General features: G+C 41.1%; 1 protein-coding gene across 1 annotated transcript; it reads right to left on the bottom strand.

Annotated features, from left to right (window-relative positions):
• Window positions 1–213: 213 nt before the first annotated feature.
• Window positions 214–18,329, bottom strand: plaa (phospholipase A2-activating protein). Its single transcript, XM_061913691.1, has 14 exons — window positions 18,091–18,329; window positions 17,624–17,817; window positions 17,443–17,543; window positions 16,135–16,255; window positions 6,148–6,315; window positions 5,932–6,067; window positions 5,697–5,866; window positions 5,476–5,627; window positions 5,191–5,410; window positions 4,995–5,060; window positions 4,841–4,912; window positions 1,203–1,310; window positions 962–1,132; window positions 214–898 (listed from the first exon to the last, which is right to left on the bottom strand). Exons 1-14 carry the CDS (start codon window positions 18,240–18,242, stop codon window positions 330–332), a joined length of 2,400 nt encoding a protein of 799 aa, XP_061769675.1. The 5' UTR covers window positions 18,243–18,329; the 3' UTR covers window positions 214–329.
• Window positions 18,330–18,779: the final 450 nt, after the last annotated feature.

The raw sequence follows: 18,779 nt of genomic DNA, 5'->3' as shown, positions 1-18,779 counted from the left end.
TTGCAAATAGAGTACACAGCACAAAGTTGGATCTTTGCACAATGCAAATTGTTGCACTTTTTCCTGCAGGCTATGCAAAGAGCCTTCATGTTGACAAGCTCATGTTGTGCTGCAAGTCTAGCTCGGTCTTCACTGATACAGACTGTGTGTATGCGCGTGTAGTTTGGATCATCTCACATTAATTATGCAAGGATACTTTAAGATAAAGACTGCTTCCTCTTGAAACGTGTCCTTTTTATTGTACAACCTACAAGTTGACTCCACATCATGATGAGCAAACAGTGTGGTTGTAATAAAATGATTTCACCTTAATTTATTGTCATTTGTCATCATTGTAGTTCCTTTAAAATCAGCTGGCAACACTCTGCCACCTTTGAAGGATCGGATACAGATAAGAACTGAGAAATCTGCGTGTTGACCCCCAGCGAGCGAGCGAGGTCCTGGGCCATTTGGTCGAAGACCACTGTGGTCCCCAGAGCGACCAGCAGCCGGAACACAGCTTCCTTGTCTTGCACGGTCTCCAGAGCCCTGCTGGCCACAGACAAGCATTGCGCTTTGGCCTCCAGGTCGGGTCGTTGGTGCAGGCACCCGGCATAGTTGAGCACCAGTGTGGCGAGAGCAATGTGGATGTTCTTATTGCAGACGGTGACCAAGTCGGCGGCCCGTGAGAGGACGGCTTCGCGCTGGGCCATGAGGAGTGCTTGGCCGTGCTTGCCGTTGAAACAGTTGCATAGAATCCGCAGCGCCAGCATCTGATTGGCGGGCCGTCCCTCTGGCCTCATTAGGCTCAGGAGGTGGTTGCACAACTGGACGCCCTCCGCCTCACCGCACAGACTCTCATTTACCTGCGGGTGACGCACAGCCAGCCTCATAATGTCCAGGACAGGAAACACAATATCTACAGATCACGAGAAGAACAAGTCAGTTTCGAAAAGACTGAAAAGTCAAAACATAATTCTACCTTCAGGCCAATGTGAGGCCTTCCAGAGGAGGTTGATTTGCTGAATAGTTGGCGAGCACTCAGTGGCGTTAGACCCACAGACGGACACGAGCAGCCTCTCGAGGCTTTCTAGAATGTCTTCAGAGAGTTTGTGCTCTTGAGGGGCGCCTCCGTTCAGCTCCTTTAGCTTGCCTGGTCAAGACAAGAGTCAGACCTAAAAGGAGCAGCATTTAAAGAAGACTCAACAAGAACTTGGGCTTACCGACGATTTGTGAAACATTAGCCTGCTCGAAGGTGACGCCATCAGTCTTGGGGAAGTAAATGTTGGTTGTTTTCTGTCGTAGGGTTGATGAGGAGTAAGCGCCTCCACCTGACACACAGCATTTATTTGTTAAAGCAACACATGAACAGGTCAAACATTTGGACACAGCTTCTCATTTCAATGCATTTTTCCATATTTTCATGACTATTTACAGTGTAGATTGTCACTGAAGGCATCAAAACTATGACACCTGTGAAGCAAAAACTCTTTCAGGTGACTACCTCTTGAAGCTCATCGAGAAAATGCCAAGGAGCGTGCGAAAAAGTAATCAGAGCTAAGGGTGGCTATTTTGAAAAATATAGAATATAAAACATGTTTTCAGTTATTTCACCTTTTTTTGTTAAGTACATAGTTTGATGCCTTCAGTGACAATCTACAATGTAAACAGTCATGAAAATAAAGAAAACGCACTGAATGAGAAGGTATGTCCAAACTTTTGGCCTGTACTGTATATAAACAGTGAGTACAGTGGAATCTCAATTTACAAACGCCTGTATTATCGACTTTTCGGTCTACTAGTCATATAAATATGACTCTGTGTGGGAACAATGTCTCGGCGTACAAATGTTTCATTCATTCATTTTGTGAGATCTGGAAAACCTAGGAGGGGCTGCCTTTTTGTTGACACCCCTTCCTGTGCACAAGGGCATATCCATCCTGTTTATGTATTTGCAAGGAGTACACAGGAGCGTTTTGCAGGCTATCAATTATTACGGTATATGGCCACTCGATGTCCAAAAGTGACTATGCTGTAACCATCACAGAAAAACAATTTAAGGCGAGCCGAGGGTGGTTGGAATAGTTTCAAAAGAGGAGCTTACATTCACTGTGCGGTGCGGCTGAACCAATTATTCATGCTTACATTGTTTCTTACGGGAAACCCTGCTTCACTATACAAACTTTTCAGTTTTTACACTATGTTCAAAAACTAACTAAGTTGTTAAGTCGAAGTTTACTGTACACACCATACATTTAAACAAGCCATCTCCTGGGACAGTACCATAGATAGAAAGTAAAAGTTGTAAGTAAGTTGTACACTGACTACTCTAGCAGTATACATGTACTACCAACACACAACATTTGTCTAAATCAGGGGTCGGCGCCGGGGCCGCATGCGTCTCTTTGATCACTCCGATGTGGCTCAGCTGCATACTTGTCGAACCCCCGATTTTTCTGGAAGGACTCCGAATTTCGTTGCCTCTCTCAGAAATCTCCTGGGGATAATATTCACATCAACATTGAGGGCGTGCCGTGATGGCAATGCTTCCAACGTCCTCTAGAGCATGTAGTCGCATCAGTTTATACCCCATGCTATCTGCGCGCCGGCCTGTGACTTATAGTGTGCGGCTGCTATCATCACACGTAAGTTACTGCAAGGCATACTTGGACAACAGCCATACAGGTTACACAGAGAGTTATGATATAAACAACTTTAACACTCTTACTAATATGCTTAACACTCTTATTAATATGCGCTACACTGTGAACCCACACCAAACAAGAATGACAAACACCTTTTGGGAGAACATCCGCACAACAGAACAAATACACAGAATCCCGTGCATCTCTAACTCTTCCGGGCTACATTATACACCCCCACTACCACTAACCCCCTCTTCCATGCGTCGGTTGAGGTGGGCAGGGTTGAGGGGGCGGGGGTGTATAATGTAGCCCGGAATAGTTAGGGATGCATGGGATTCTGGGTATTTGTTCTGTTGTGTTTATGTTGTGTTACAGTGCGGATGTTCTCCCGAAATGTGTTTGTAATTTTTGTTTGGTGTGGGTTCACAGTGTGGCGCATATTAGTAAGAGTGTTAAAGTTGTTTATATCACAACTCTCAGTGTAACCTGTTCGGCTGTTGAACAAGTAGGCCTTGCAGTCACTCACATGTGTATGTGGAAGCCACATACAACATGTGACTGGGCTGACAAGTTGTTTGATACGTTTGTAGAAGTCGCTAAACACAGTGCCATCACAGCATGCCCTAATTATTGTTGTTTAGGTGAAAATCAATAGACATTCATGAGAATAGATGCCTTGAAATTTGGGAATTCCCAGAATAATTGGGATGGTTGGCAAATGTGATGTTGTCAAGCGGCATTCATATAAAACTCGCGGGCCCCACTAACATAAAATTTTCATATTAAGGTGCGGGCCGCGTGTCTGAGACCCCTGGTTTATACATAGCACAAAGAAAAAAAACTTTTTACGCAGTGTTACATAATTTTAAATTTCAAAAGAGTTTTGTGGCAACCATTGTTTTCTTTATTTTGTGAAACGGGTCAAAACGGCTCTTTGAGTGGTAAAGATTGCCGACCCCTGTTCTAAATAGATGTCAACACAAGTGAGTAGCCCGATAATTGTGTGGTGGTAGTGTCAAGAGGGAGTTGCAGTTTATTGAGGAGAAATATGAATTCCAATGCATAAAGGGACAGTTTAAGCAGAAAGTGGGCAGGAGGCAGTGCTCCTACAAGATAAGGAGTCCAATCACCCCAAAGACGACAAGCGCCTTGCTGAGGAAGGAGAAGTGGACAAGTATGTTCCTCAAATGTGCTATATTTATAAAGTGGATTGGATTGATGTCTCATCCAGACCTGACCCCAATTACAATACATTACTGACATAATAATGGCAGTGTGGTGAATTATTTTTAGCAGCTAGTTATCTCCACCAGAAGATAAATGTAATCAGCAGGATTAGTCAGTTAGTTAGCAACATAACTCGAAACGTTATGGACGGATTTTAATGACGCTTTCAGGAAATGTCAGAAATGGGAACAAGTGATTAGATTTTGGGTTAATCAGGATTATTTCTACGATGTTGCTTTACGAGGCTGAACTTCTGTGTGTGTATGCCTCCACCCACAAAGACAAAGAGAGTGGCTGACTGGGAACTATAGAACAAATGCCCCCACGTGCTAAAATCGATGTAAAGAGTGAACCCTCCTGCAGCCTGTTTGGAAGCGACAGACTAACAAAACACATACAAGAATATGTAATTTTTATTCATCCTTTGATTTGCTGGGGTTTGTCTTTCTGTGTGTTGTTATTTAGCAACATTGCTCAAAAAGTAAGAGGCAGATTTGATGAAAACCTTTTCAAAATGTCAGTGGGATAAGAAACAAAACACTTTGTGAATGATATAGACAACTGTCTAGAAATAAGTATGTTTACTAATAGGCTATGGGAGGGCTGCTCAGTTAAAGATGCAACAACATTAAACATTTTGACTCACTAACATACATCTTGTTTACGGTTATGTTCCTCATTGTTCCAATTGGGTTGAGTTTTTTCTAGCCCTGATGTGGGATATGAGCTTAGGACTTGTAAAGCCCTTTGAGACGTATGTGATTAAGGGATACATAAGTAAACTTTGATTGATTGATGTTTCAATGAAAGTGTCTTTGCATTGCACGTTTGCTGTTTGTACTCTGGTTAAAGTTATGTTTGGTTCTATCATCGTTGCAGCATTGTATCGTTATTGTAAGCCATGTTTCACACACTGTATTGTATCGAGGGTAACCCTGAGATTCCCAAACCTAGGAGTGTCCCTTGAGAAGATTTAGTCAAATGGTCACCTGTGAAGGGATCTGCCACGCCTACAGGAGCCACTGGGTTTGGTTCTGAGCCTGGGATGTAGCGACCAGAGCCTTGAAGAGGTTCAAAAACACATGGGATTATGTACGTTTAGATACTCTCTAAATCTCGTTTAGAAACCGGCGTACTGCACACCTGTGAATGGATCGCCTCCAAAATTTGGCCTTCCGTCCGTCGAGCCAGGGATGTAACGAGCTCCTCCTGCCAAAGGAAGAAACATTAGAAAACCTAATAATTTGGTGCGCCCTTTGGTCTGAAATATATGGTAGACAGAAAATGTATTTTAATGTGTTGCTCTCTCTGCTGGTTGCTACAATTAAGACTTTCTTACCAGTGAAAGGGTCACCACCTGCTGGCTGTGCGGGTCCGACCTCATGTCCTTTAGTGTTTTCGATGATAAAGTTAGCGACCTGATCGAGGAACATGGGGCTGAGGTCGTTTTTCTGCAAAAAGTTGTGTGCCGTCAGCCAAGGGTCATCTGACACATTGTAGGGCAGCTTCATGGACGGCCCTCCCTCGTTGACGTCGATGGTGAAGACGAAGTCGTACTCCTGAGAGGAGAAATTATATTGTCTACGTTCCTCAGAAGCAAGGTTGACAAAATAAGTCATCTCACCTTGCCTTCATACATGACACTTTTGGAGGTCTGCTGGTTTGAGCCGCCGACCACATCTCCAATTTTCATCCAGCGGCCTTCACTGACACTCCACTGGTATGCCTCCACTTTCTGTCCATCCTTGATCAGCCGTGTCTGCCCATCGCGGTTCCCTGAAAAGGCCAAAAACATTAATGACCCAGATGGAGCAACAGATAACTTCTAAAAAAGAAACTGGATACCAGGCTCGTCAAGGTGTTCCCTTCCAGGTAGCTCCTCCAGTTTGATGTCTCCCAAGTCTCCTGTCTTAGGGTCGATGGTGGCTTTGGAGAGCTCGTCCTCAAATGCCTGAAGTTCCTCAGCGCTGGCCACGCGGTCCTTTGACTCGGTAAAGATTCTGATGATGCCGTCACTGAGGGTTAAAAAGTTAGAAATGTAAAGACAATTACAGTGTGAGCTTAAGTAGCATTGTATTACCTTGCTCCCACAGCAATGTCTCCATTTGGAAGAATGCAGCAACACCACACAGACTGAGCAGGTAGGCGGATGGTCTGAGCACACTCGCCTTTCCTCCATATTCTGAGAGTCCTGTCCTCCCCTGTGCTTACAAAATCTAGCAGAAAGATTCTGCTTGAGTGGGAAAACACTAGGACTCCAGTTTGGTGATTAAAGGCTAATTAAGAGGCAGCAAACCTTCACTGTTGGGGAAGACGGCAATGCTGTAGATGTAGTTGGTGTGGCCGTAGTATACCTGTGCACATTCACCTGTCACCAGCCACCTCCTGATGCTGGTGTCGTTGCTGCAGGAGAAGAACTCAGTGCTGCTGATTACAACCAGTCCTCGGACACAGTCTTCGTGACCTGGAAGGGAAATTAAAAGCTATTTTTTAACCCTTAAGAAATCCAAAGGACATTTTATGACTTTTTTGTTGGTAGGGCGCAATTTCGATACAAAGAGTAGTAACAGTATTGGATTGGTACAAGTGTGATGCTATAGATTATTTTCAGTTCTCTTTTAGATTTATGTTCACAAAAATGTATGTTTTTTTTTGTTGTATTGTCAGTATTGCGACTTTGTTGAAAGTGTTATGTTCATATATTATCAACAAAATCAACTTTGAGGGCAAAAAACCAAAGGGTTTGAATGAGAGCCAATAAAATGTGTGCTTTTGTTTAGTTTTGGACAACTGGCTTTGTTTTGCTTAAACAATTGTTTGTATTAAAAGTGAATGGTTGTATTTTATTGATATTGACACATTGTTGTATTTGTATTAAAGTTAAAATGTTTCCAAATAAGTTTGTTGACTAAATAGTTTGCTTCCCTCAAATCTTTGCCCTGTGTTTGATTCTGATTATAATCATGATCAACATCCAGCCATCCATTCATTTTCTACAGCTTGTCCCTTTCAGGGTTGCGGGGGGTGCTGGAGCCTATCTCAGCTGCATTGGGGAGGAATATTAAGTGCAAACTCCATCCATCCATTTTCTACCGCTTTGTCCCTTTCGGTGTCGCGGGGGATGCTGGAGCCTATCTCAGCTGCATCTGGGCGGAATATTACCGGTAAGTGCAAATTGAATAATAAAAAAAACAAACTTTAGTGGACTGTGTAGACACAAAAGTTTTTGTAACGTCACATAGACATTGAACAGATTATTGGAAACTATTTTGTTGGGACAAAAGTAAGCCATGACAAACTAGGTGACGTTTACAAAATGGGGGTTTGGGGAGATCATCATTATTACAGTTTTGGGAAAGCTTACTGTCTTTGTCAAATGAGACAAATATTTGACTAGATTTGAGTGACCTTTTAAACATTAACTTGGAAGTCCTCATTTATTTCCTGTCATTACAACCCTGGGAGATAGAATTTCCATGCCCCAAGAATTAAATTATAAATGAGAACTTGAGAATATTTATTTATTTCTGTGCAATGCACTATGTGAGATAAATTCTTTATACATTTTGCAGACGACTCCTTTTTTATCATTATTGTTACAAACTTTAACATCTCTTTGCTCTTAACTCTGTATAAGTTTTCTTGTGTACTACTATTACTACTACTACTACTACTACTACTACTACTTAGGAGAACAGGGGGCCTGTTGATTAGGTTCATCACTGCTGCTACCTTGCTGCTGGCTTGTGAAACTTAAAACTAGGGATGTTCCAATCAAAGTTCTATGCTACCGATTCCGACATCCATGAGTGAGATCGGCCGATAACAATCACATGTTTGTATTAACTGTACATTTTTCTAGTTATTTATAGTGAGTGTTATTGACGCGTTAACAATATCAACGCAATATTTAAACTACTTTGTCATTCTTTTTAATTACACACAAATGCATGTTTTATTCAAAGTAAATAACTGAAAAGAAGCAGAAAGTTAAAACTGCTACTTATCTGAACCCTTTGGTTTTTGCCCTCATTGGCCTCCCATGTCCAAGGCATTTTTCTTGTAGTTTGTCAACATCAACAATAACAACAAAAAACGATTTTGAGAAAATTAAAATATCGATTTGATCACCCTGGTATTGATCCTATATTGATACTACCTTATAGACACCACCAGTTTATGGATCGTACCTGTTATGTACTGACCTTGACAATGCTGACATACCAAAGTGTGTCAAGGTGACAAGGGAAGGTGTCTCACCTTCCCTTTATTTCGAAAATCCTCGAAAAAATTGTTCCAGAGCAGCTACATGAACACTTAGCGTTTAACAATCTATGTGAAACCTTTCAATCCAGTTTCAGGGCAAATCCCTCTACTGAGACAGCCCTCGCAAAATTGACTAATGATCTATTCCCAACGATGGATTCTGATGCGTCATCTATGTTGCTGCGCCTCGATCTTAGCGCTGCTTTCGATACAGTCGATCATAATATTTTATTAGAGCGTATCAAAACACGAATTGGTATGTCAGACTCAGCCCTGTCTTGGTTTAACTCTTATCTTACTGAGAGGGTGCAGTGTGTCTCCCATAACAGTATGACCTCGGACTATGTTAAGGTAACGTGTGGAGTTCCCCAGGGTTCGGTTCTTGGCCCTGTACTCTTCAGCATCTACATGCTGCCGCTGGGTGACGTCATACGCAAATACGGTATTAGCTTTCACTGCTATGCTGATGACACCCAACTCTACATGCCCCTAAAGCTGACCAACACGCCGGACTGTAGTCAGTTGGAAGCGTGTCTTAATGAAATTAAACAATGGATGTCCGCTAATTTTTTGCAACTTAACGCCAAAAAAACGGAAATGCTGATTATCGGTCCTGCTAGACACCGACCTCTATTTAATAATACAACTTTAACATTTGACAACCAAATAATAAAACAAGGTGACTCGGTAAAAAATCTGGGTATTATCTTCGACCCGACTCTCTCCTTTGAGTCACACATTAAAAGCGTTAGTAAAACGGCCTTCTTTCATCTCCGTAATATCGCTAAAATTTGCTCCATTTTGTCCACTAAAGACGCCGAGATCATTATCCATGCGTTTGTTACGTCTCGTCTCGATTACTGTAACGTATTATTTTCGGGTCTCCCCATGTCTAGCATTTAAAGATTACAGTTGGTACAAAATGCGGCTGCTAGACTTTTGACAAGAACAAGAAAGTTTGATCATATTACGCCTGTACTGGCTCACCTGCACTGGCTTCCTGTGCACTTAAGATGTGACTTTAAGGTTTTACTACTTACGTATAAAATACTACACGGTCTAGCTCCATCCTATCTTGCCGATTGTATTGTACCATATGTCCCGGCAAAAAATCTGCGTTCAAAAGACTCCGGCTTATTAGTGATTCCTAGAGCCCAAAAAAAGTCTGCGGGCAATAGAACGTTTTCCGTTCGGGCTCCAGTACTCTGGAATGCCCTCCCGGTAACAGTTCGAGATGCTACCTCAGTAGAAGCATTTAAGTCTCACCTTAAAACTCATCTGTATACTCTAGCCTTTAAATAGACCTCCTTTTTAGACCAGTTGATCTGCCGCTTCTTTTCTTTTTTCTCCTATGTCCCCCCCTCCCTTGTGGAGGTGGTCCGGTCCGATGACCATCGATGAAGTACTGGCTGTCCAGAGTCGAGACCGATGATGGACCGCTCGCCTGTATCGGTTGGGGACATCTCTACGCTGCTGATCCGCCTCCGCTTGAGATGGTTTCCTGTGGACGGGACTCTCGTTGCTGTCTTGGATCCGCTTGAACTGAACTCTCGCGGCTGTGTTGGAGCCACTATGGATTGAACTTTCACAGTATCATGTTAGACCCGCTCGACATCCATTGCTTTTGGTCCCCTAGAGGGGGGGGGGGTTGCCCACATTTGAGGTCCTCTCCAAGGTTTCTCATAGTCAGCATTGTCACTGGCGTCCCACTGGATGTGAATTCTCGCTGCCCACTGGGTGTGAGTTTTCCTTGCCCTTTTGTGGGTTCTTCCGAGGATGTTGTAGTCGTAATGATTTGTGCAGTCCTTTGAGACATTTGTGATTTGGGGCTATATAAATAAACATTGATTGATTGATTATCCTTGCTACAGTGCATCAGGAAAGTATTCAGAGCACTTCACGTTTTATACATTACAGCCTTATCCCGAAATTGAATGAATATATTTTTGTCCTCAAAATTTTGTACACAATACAACTTAATTGGTGTCCACCTGTGGTAAATTTTGTGTTTTGGACATGATTTGAAATGGCACACACCTCTCTATATATATGATTCAACACATGACACTGCACGGCAGCACACAAACCAAGCATGAAGTCGAAAGAATTGTCTGTAGAACTCCAAGACAGGATTGTCTTCAGGGACATATCTGGGGAAGCTAACAGAAAAATATCTGCTGCCTGGAAGTACCAATGTCCTTAAGTGGCCAGACCAGAGTTCAGACTTGAAATCAAAAATGGTTGTGCACTGACGCTTCCTATCCAACCTGATGGCGCTAGAGACGTGCTGCAAAGAGGAATTTAGGAAACTGCCCAAAGATAGTTATGCTAAGCTTGTGGTGTCGTATTCAAAAAGACATAAAGATGTAATTGATGCCAAATGTATTGAATCAACAAAGTATTGAGCAAAGGCTGTGAATGCTTATGTACATGTGTTTTATTAGTATTTCTATGTTTAATAAAAATGCAAACATTTTGTAAAAACAAAAAAAATAATCACAATGTTATTATGGGGTGTTGTGTGTGGAATTTCAAAGACAAAAATGCATTTCTTCCGTTATGGAAAAAGGCTTTAACAAAAATGCCAAAATGTGAAGTGAGGACTTTCCGGATGCACTGTAGAGACTTATAAATTTGCTTGTTAATCTCGTATTAATAGCTGCTTACTTTCTGTTGTAAAGCACTTCCATATACACTTGGAATGGAATGGAACTTTATTGTAAATTACCCTTTAATTACAACAATATTTGTTTTCAGTACAACCCGTCGAACATGTACATTTCTTAAGGTTTTTGTTGCTTTTCATTTGTACTGGGAAGTTGGAATTTCTGAGTTCTTAGTCAAAATTTAAACTGGAACGCCCTTCGAGGTCGGATATCCAACTCCGAAAGTCGAAACATTCTAACCATTCCTAAATTTGCTTCATAGATGGCTGTAAAAAATGATGTCCACTTCTACTACATCTGATATTAGCCTTTCTCATTAGTTTTTTGTCGCTGTAAATCAGCCATATACAATGTACTATTGGATGCTTTTATATAGTAGCGTCGCTCAGTACGTGTCTATGCACTAGATTAGTCCCGATTTCTCAAATAGTTTGGCTCTAAATAAGCCTCCGACAGCCCATGGAAACACCTCATTCCGATCTTGTTAGGTTTTTAAAAAGTCGGACTAACACACCTGGATTAGGAGATTGGAAACCAGATCTCTTGAGGTGGTGTGTGCGCTGGAGGGGACCCTTTGTATCGGGCATGCACCAGTCTCAACGCGCCAGATACAACTCGGATGCCGATACCATTGAATAAAAACATAGCAACAATTGGAATAAAGAGGAGAATGTTTATTTGCTTTCCAAATGAATACAATAGAACATTTTGAAGTGCATCGATGATAGAAAAAAAGAAACACATTTATTTAAGAAGGTAGCTAAGAGTATGTAAAATTCCGGTTTAACTCGTAGTCCCAAAGTAAATACGAATGACATTAAATAGAATGAAGCAGGTATATTAAAGGCGAATAGCAAAGCGTACACAAACCTCTTCACGCTGCATTTGTGCACTCCAAACTGATTAACTTTCCGCACAACTGGCAAGATAGTCCAGAAAAATAGCAACCTTCCTTTGGAACAGTATCGGCTGGGGCACTAACGGTCTTTTCCTTTGGATTCAAAACGCCTACAATCAATCCAAAAAGCATTATGAATGAACTCCCGAGACATTCAAAAGTTTTGTTTCCATGATTCTTTGTCAGAAAATTCCTCCGAAAAAACTATTTTGCCGTTCTTTCTTTGCTTCGGAGTTGCATTTGCTAAGACACATTTTTGGTAACTTCATGTTGGTAACACAATCTAAGATTATTTCTTGATGCTCTCTGCTATTTAACATCAGAGCATTTGGAAGCTGTATAGCCATTAGGGACGTAATATTTGTAATCTGTGCCAATATTACATCAGACATCACGTATTACAGAGCGCGGCTGGTAACTTGTAAGGAGCCACAGAGGCTAGTGGGACATCATAGGTCAACCGGAAAAGCAATATATTTATCTGCGCTAAAAGGAAATAAGCTGAGATAGGCTGCAGCGACCCCCCACTACACCAAAAGGAACGAGCGGTAGGAAATGGATGGATGGATAAAAAAGGAAATTAGCACCCCCAGTGTATGGGAGGCACACACGTATGACCAATAGTCGTATTAAAGAGTGAGCATGGACATTGGGACTTCACACAAAGATGTGAAAATACCAAAATCTATTTGAGAAATCAAACTAATTTAGTGCATTGAAATTAGGGCTGGGCATTATATCGATGTACGCGATATATCGTGGGTTTGTATCTGTGCGATATAGAAAATGACTATATCGTGATATTCAAGTATACGTTCTCACGCAGTTGCTTTTAGCTGTGGGCATTACACTACAGGCTCTTCCCACTGCTTGTGTCTCCTTCTCACAGACAGCATGCGCACAAACTTACACACGTCACATACTGTCACGTCATATGTCACATACGTATACGCCCTCATGGAGCAGAGAGGTAACAGACTGGGTAACGTTAGCTGTGATGCTAGCAAAGCCGTGCGAGTGGTAATACGAGAGAAAGAAGGTGCGAATGAAGGAAAAATTAATTCCCAAGAAAAACAGGAGGGGGTCCATTGTCTGCCGGTGGTTTGGCTTCAAGCGGGAAGATGTCGAATAGACAACTTTAATTTGTCAAGTGTGGGGCACAAGCGTTGCTACCAAATGTAGCATTACTGCTAATATGTAGCATCATTTGAAAAGTCAGCTGCTAATAACATTAATAAATGCAGTTTTGGTCAAATGACTTAGTTGTGATTTCTTTCTCTGCATGAAAGTTTAAAATGAGCATATATAAATGCAGTATGAACAAGAATGTTGTAATGTAGACACATAGAATAATCATACTGCTGAGATTATATGTATCAAGTGTTAATTCATGGCTAAGGCAAAATATCGAGATATATATCGTGTATCGCGATATGGCCTAAAAATATCGAGATATTAAAAAAAGGCCATATCGCCCAGCCCTAATTGAAACATAGTGATTGTAGTGTAAACTACATTTACTTCATGTGGTATATAAGTTGTACGTTGCTAGCAATAGCATCTGTTTCCTCTTAATACACAGTTCTTGAAGGTTGTAGAAAGAGTCCTTTACCATGAGTTGTTTATATTCAGACAAGGCAATAGCAAAAATAGCTTTCATGAATGTGGACATCTTGATTTCCGACTTTGTAACTGGACGTCATTCCCAACTCCGACTTTTAACTTTAGAGAAAAATGGAACGCAGCAAAAGCAAGCACTTATTCACTGTTGTTGTCTTAAACTCGGTTAGCTTAGCTATTAGCACATCAGTGTGCAAGATGTTTAGCCTTGTCCTTCAGTGATAATAACTCTTATAATGATATTTATGATATGAAGGAATGCTGTAAGGTGATTATTGTTGGTTTGGGTGAGTGGCGCGACACTGTTTGAAGACACAGTATTAGCTGAAAGCACTTTGCCAGCCAGAGACGATGTTGGTTTGTGATCGGCATTCGGAGGCATTAATCAGCAATGGCCGATCGTGTACTTTTTCACGAAAATCAGCCACTGCCGAATGATGGACACACCCCTAGTTCTAAAATGAATAATAGAGTGCAAACTGTGACAATCCCGGGGGGGTGTGGTGAAAAACACTGCGTTGACTCAAAATGCTCTCGATGTGTATTGGCTGCAATTCATAAAAGTTACTGTTATTCCGATACCAATATTTTGGTACCGGTACCAAAGTGGACCACAAAAAATGGCATTATTTTAACAAAAAATCTTAGGGTACATTAAACATATGTTTCTTATTGGAAGTTTGTCCTTAAATAAAATGGTTAACATACTAGACAACTTGTCTATTAGTAGAAAGTAAAGAAACAAAGATTACTAATTTAGCTGCTGACATATGCAGTAACATTGTGTCATTTTCCATTCTATTAATTTGACAAAATTGTTAAGGACAAGTGGTAAAAAATGAATGACTAATCTACTTGTTCATTTACTGTTAATATCGCCTTATTTTCTGTTTCAACATGTTCTATCAACACTTCTGTTAAAATGTAATAATCACTTATTCTTCTGTTGTTAGATACTTTACATTATTTTTGGATGAGACAACAAATTTGGGCATCAATCTGATACCAAGTAGTTACAGGATCATACATTGGTCATATTCAAAGTCCTCATGTGTCCAGGGACATATTTCCTCAGATTATAAACATAATATAAATTTAAAAAAACAAAGCAAGATTTTATGATGTTAAAAAATATCGATGTAATCATAGTAGTATTGACTAGATACGCTCTTGTACTTGGTATCATCACAGTGGATGTTAGGTGTAGATCCACCAATGGCGTTTGTTTATATTGTAGCGTCCCGGAAGAGTTGGTGCTGCAGAGAATTCTGGGAATTTGTTCTGTAGTGTTTACGTTGTGTTGCGGTGCAAATTTTCTCCCAAAATGTTTGTCATTGTTGTTCTGTATGGTTTCACGATATGGTACATATTTATGACAGGGTTGGCGTTGTTCATACGGCCACCCTAAGTGTGAAATGTATGGGTGTTGAGTAAGTATGCACAATATTCACTTGTGTGTTCAAAGTTAAATTGGTTGTCTTAATGGATGATGATTGGTCATAGAATAATCTTGTCTTGACTTTATCAACTTCAGACTATTATAATATGTGGAAATTCAATCATGATAAGCTATCACTCATCCTACAGGGATGAATCTTGAACTAAATGTACTTGACTAGTCTCCATGGAGACAAGGTTTAATGATTAAGAAGGAGTATAATCATACCCGCTAGTTAGCTAGCCGTGTCTTAGTTAAAGTAAAGTACCAATGATTGTCTCACACACACACTAGGTGTGGTAAAATTTGTCATCTGCAATTGACCCGTGTTCTTGTTCACCCCCTGGGAGGTGAGGGGAGCAGTGAGCAGCAGCGGTGGCCGCGCCCTGGAATCATCTCTGATGATTTTTGGTCATAAAACGTGACGACGCCAATGGGTGGGGGGCCGATACTTTTTAGAGGTGGTATAGTATTATTCATTAGTATCGCGGTACTATACTAATACCGGTATACCGTAAAACTAGGGCTGGGCGATATATTGATATATGATATATATTGCGGGTTTGTCTCTGTGTGATATAGAAAATGACTATATCGTAATATTCAAGCAGACGTTCTCACGCAGCTGCGGGCATTACACTCTCCTCGCTCTTTCCTGTGTCTCCTCACAGACAAGCGGGCGCACATTCATACGTCACTTACTGTAACGTCATACATATACGCCCTCACCCAGCGGAGAGGTAGCGGCGTGGCTAACGTTAGCTGTGATGCTAGCAGGTTGTTGTGGAGAAAGAAGGTGCGAATCTCGCAACAAATGAAGAAATAATTAATTCCTAAGAAAAACAGCACGGGGCCCATCGTCTGGGTAACGTTAGCTGTGATGCTAGCAAAGCCGTGCGAGTGGTAATACGAGAGAAAGAAGGTGCGAATGAAGGAAAAATTAATTCCCAAGAAAAACAGGAGGGGGTCCATTGTCTGCCGGTGGTTCGGCTTCAAGCGGGAATATGTCGAATAGACAACTTCAATTTGTCATGTGTGGGGCACAAGCGTTGCTATCAAAAGTAGCATTACTGCTAATATGTAGCATCATTTGAGAAGTCACCTGCTAATAACTTTAATAAATGCAGTTTGGTCAATTGACTTAGTTGTGATTTCCTTCTCAGCATGAAAGTTTAAAAGTAGCATATATTAGTGCAGTATGAACAAGAATGTTTTAATGTAGACACATAGAATCATCATACTGCTGTGATTATATGCATCAAGTGTTCATTCAAGGCTAAGGCAAAATATCATAATATATATCGTATATCGTAATATGGGTTAAAAATATTGCGGTATTAAAAAAGGCAATATCGCCCAGCCCTACGTACAACCCTAGTACAAGTTGAAACTTACCTGTAAATGTCCTCTCACATCGTCCAGCTTTCCATAGCTTTATGGTTTTGTCTGCCGATCCGGACAGCATGAGTCCTTGTTCAGGCAACATTGCCACGGCCCACACTGCTGCAGAATGGCCCTGGAAGGATTCCCCCGCCGCAAAAAATTGAGTGTAAGAAATCCAACATCAGACAATTCGCACTTATCTTAAAGGCCTACTGAAATGAGATTTTCTTATTTAAACGGGGATAGCAGGTCCATTCTATGTGTCATACTTGATCATTTTGCGATATTGCCATATTTTTGCTGAAAGGATTTAGTAGAGAACATCCACGATAAAGTTTGCAACTGTCGGTGTTAAGAGGAAAGCCCTGCCTCTACCGGAAGTCGCAGACGATGACGTCACAAGTGTGGGGGCTCCTCACATATTCACATTGTTTTTAACGGGAGCCTCCAACAAAAAGTGCTATTCGGATCGAGAAAACGGCAATTTCCCCATTAATTTGAGCGAGGATGGAAGATTTGGGTTTCAGGATATTGACAGCGACGGACTAGAAAAAAATAAATAAAAAAATAAAAACGAGTTAAAAAACAACCACACGATTGCATTGATGTTTTTAAACATATTTACTAGGATAATTCTGGGAAATTCTTTATCTTTCTATTGTGTTGCTAGTGTTTTAGTGAGTTAAATAGTACCTGATAGTCGGAAGGGTGACTCCATGGGTGTCTTGACGCCAGTGTCTCACGGGAGTCGACAGCAGCTATGGACGGTACAAGCTCAGCTTTTGTCCGGTAAGAACTGACTTTTTAACCACAATTTTCTCACTGAAACCTGCTGGTTGACATGTGGTCGGGATCCATGTCTGCTTAACCGCGCTCTGATACATAGTAAAGTTTCAGCTCCGGGAATTTTAAACAAGGAATCACCGTGTGTTTGTGTGGCTAAAGGCTAAAGCTTCCCAACTCCATCTTTCTACTGTGACTTCTCTAATATTAATTGAAAAAATTGCAAAAGATTCAGTAACACAGATGTCCAAAATACTGTGTAATTATACCGTTAAAGCAGACGACTTTTAGCTGTGTGCGTGCATAACGCTCATACTTCCTAAAAACGCGTGACGTCTTGCGTCCATGTCATCATTACGCAACGTTTTCAAGACAAAACTCCCGGGAAATTTAAAATTGTAATTTAGTAAACTAAAAAAGCCGTATTGGCATGTGTTGCAATGTTAATATTTCATCATTGATATATAAACTATCAGACTTCGTGGTGGGTAGTAGTGAGTTTCAGTAGGCCTTTAATGCACTTTTCTATGGCCATACCTGCAACGTCATCATGCACTTTTCACTGAGCCACACTTTGGCTGTTGTGTCCCAGGAGCCACTCAGAAGTGTCCCGAACTTTCCGGAAGATAACGTACAAACTGTGAAGACGAAAAGCAAAACGTTGTTTGTGCCTTTTGACAAAATTGGGGTGGGGGGGGGGGGGGGGGGGTGTACCAACCTGTATTTTTGTGACCTTTAAGTATGTAAAGAGGCAGTGGTCCGTCCAGAGTAAAAACACAAATGTTGTTATCATTGCCTCCAGTGACAATAAGTCCTCGTGGATATGTTTCACTTGGTGCGATGATGCATACACAAGATACAAAATTGGTGTGGCCTGTCACACAATGCATCTCTGCGAAAGAATTGTCTGGGCTGCCAAGAAAAAGAAGCACAACAAATGAAATAGTACATGAGGGAATGACAAGGAGCTGGAGTTCAATGAATGACAAAGCTAAATTGAGCAGCAATGTGTTTAACAGTAAGTCATGTCTCAACGTCTCATGGCTTTTTAAGCAAATAGGACTAAGTTAGTTTGTGTGGTTGATGTTGTTCCTGTTTATAGACATTTAAATAGTCATGTCTTGATGCAGCCACTTTTTTTAACTGATATGGACACCACTAGCATGCTAACGCTAGCTACTGTACCTTGAGTTTGGTACCCAGATCCTTCCGGTCCGGTCTCTGGACACAGAAACAAACGCTCCTTCTGGGAATACGGCGGTCGCAAGACCCCTGACGTCCATTTCGTGTCCAAGAACGGAGCACCTGAGTCTGTAAAAGTTGGACGCCGATGCCATTTTTCCCCGTAATGAGCCAAATACCGTCGCTCGCTGTCAACATAAGAGACACCGGCTGCTAAGCGCTAGCGGAAAAGGAATTACATCACTTCCGCCCAGCAAACTCGACATTTTAAAAACATTAATATTAAAAGTAATGTCATACAAAGAAATAATAAACTAACCATACGTAAAGAGAAATAGCCTGGTCATAAATAAATACAACTAAACTAACTAAAATAGGGTAATTTAAAGATATAATATTTACGTGAGATAAAACCGTGTATTGATCAATTACTACTAAATGAAAATGAATGTAACCACAAAGTATACATCTTACCTCCACATGTCATATATATGTGACCGCAAGTTGGTAGCAGACTACAATCCCTGCATGGGGTGCTGCCAAATAACTTTATTTACAAAGGATTATAGCATAATAGGCGACGTGTGTACGATGACGTCACAACAAAGTTGCCCAATACTTCTGCGTTTTAAAAAAAATAGCCAAAACTGGGCATTATCTCCATTATATCTGGAGAAAAATATGCAAGTATA

This window comes from Nerophis ophidion, linkage group LG10 (assembly GCF_033978795.1).
Source record: "Nerophis ophidion isolate RoL-2023_Sa linkage group LG10, RoL_Noph_v1.0, whole genome shotgun sequence".
NCBI classification, from domain to species: domain Eukaryota; kingdom Metazoa; phylum Chordata; class Actinopteri; order Syngnathiformes; family Syngnathidae; genus Nerophis; species Nerophis ophidion.
Note: the sequence above shows the minus strand (reverse complement) of the source record. Positions and strands in the feature narration are given on the sequence as shown.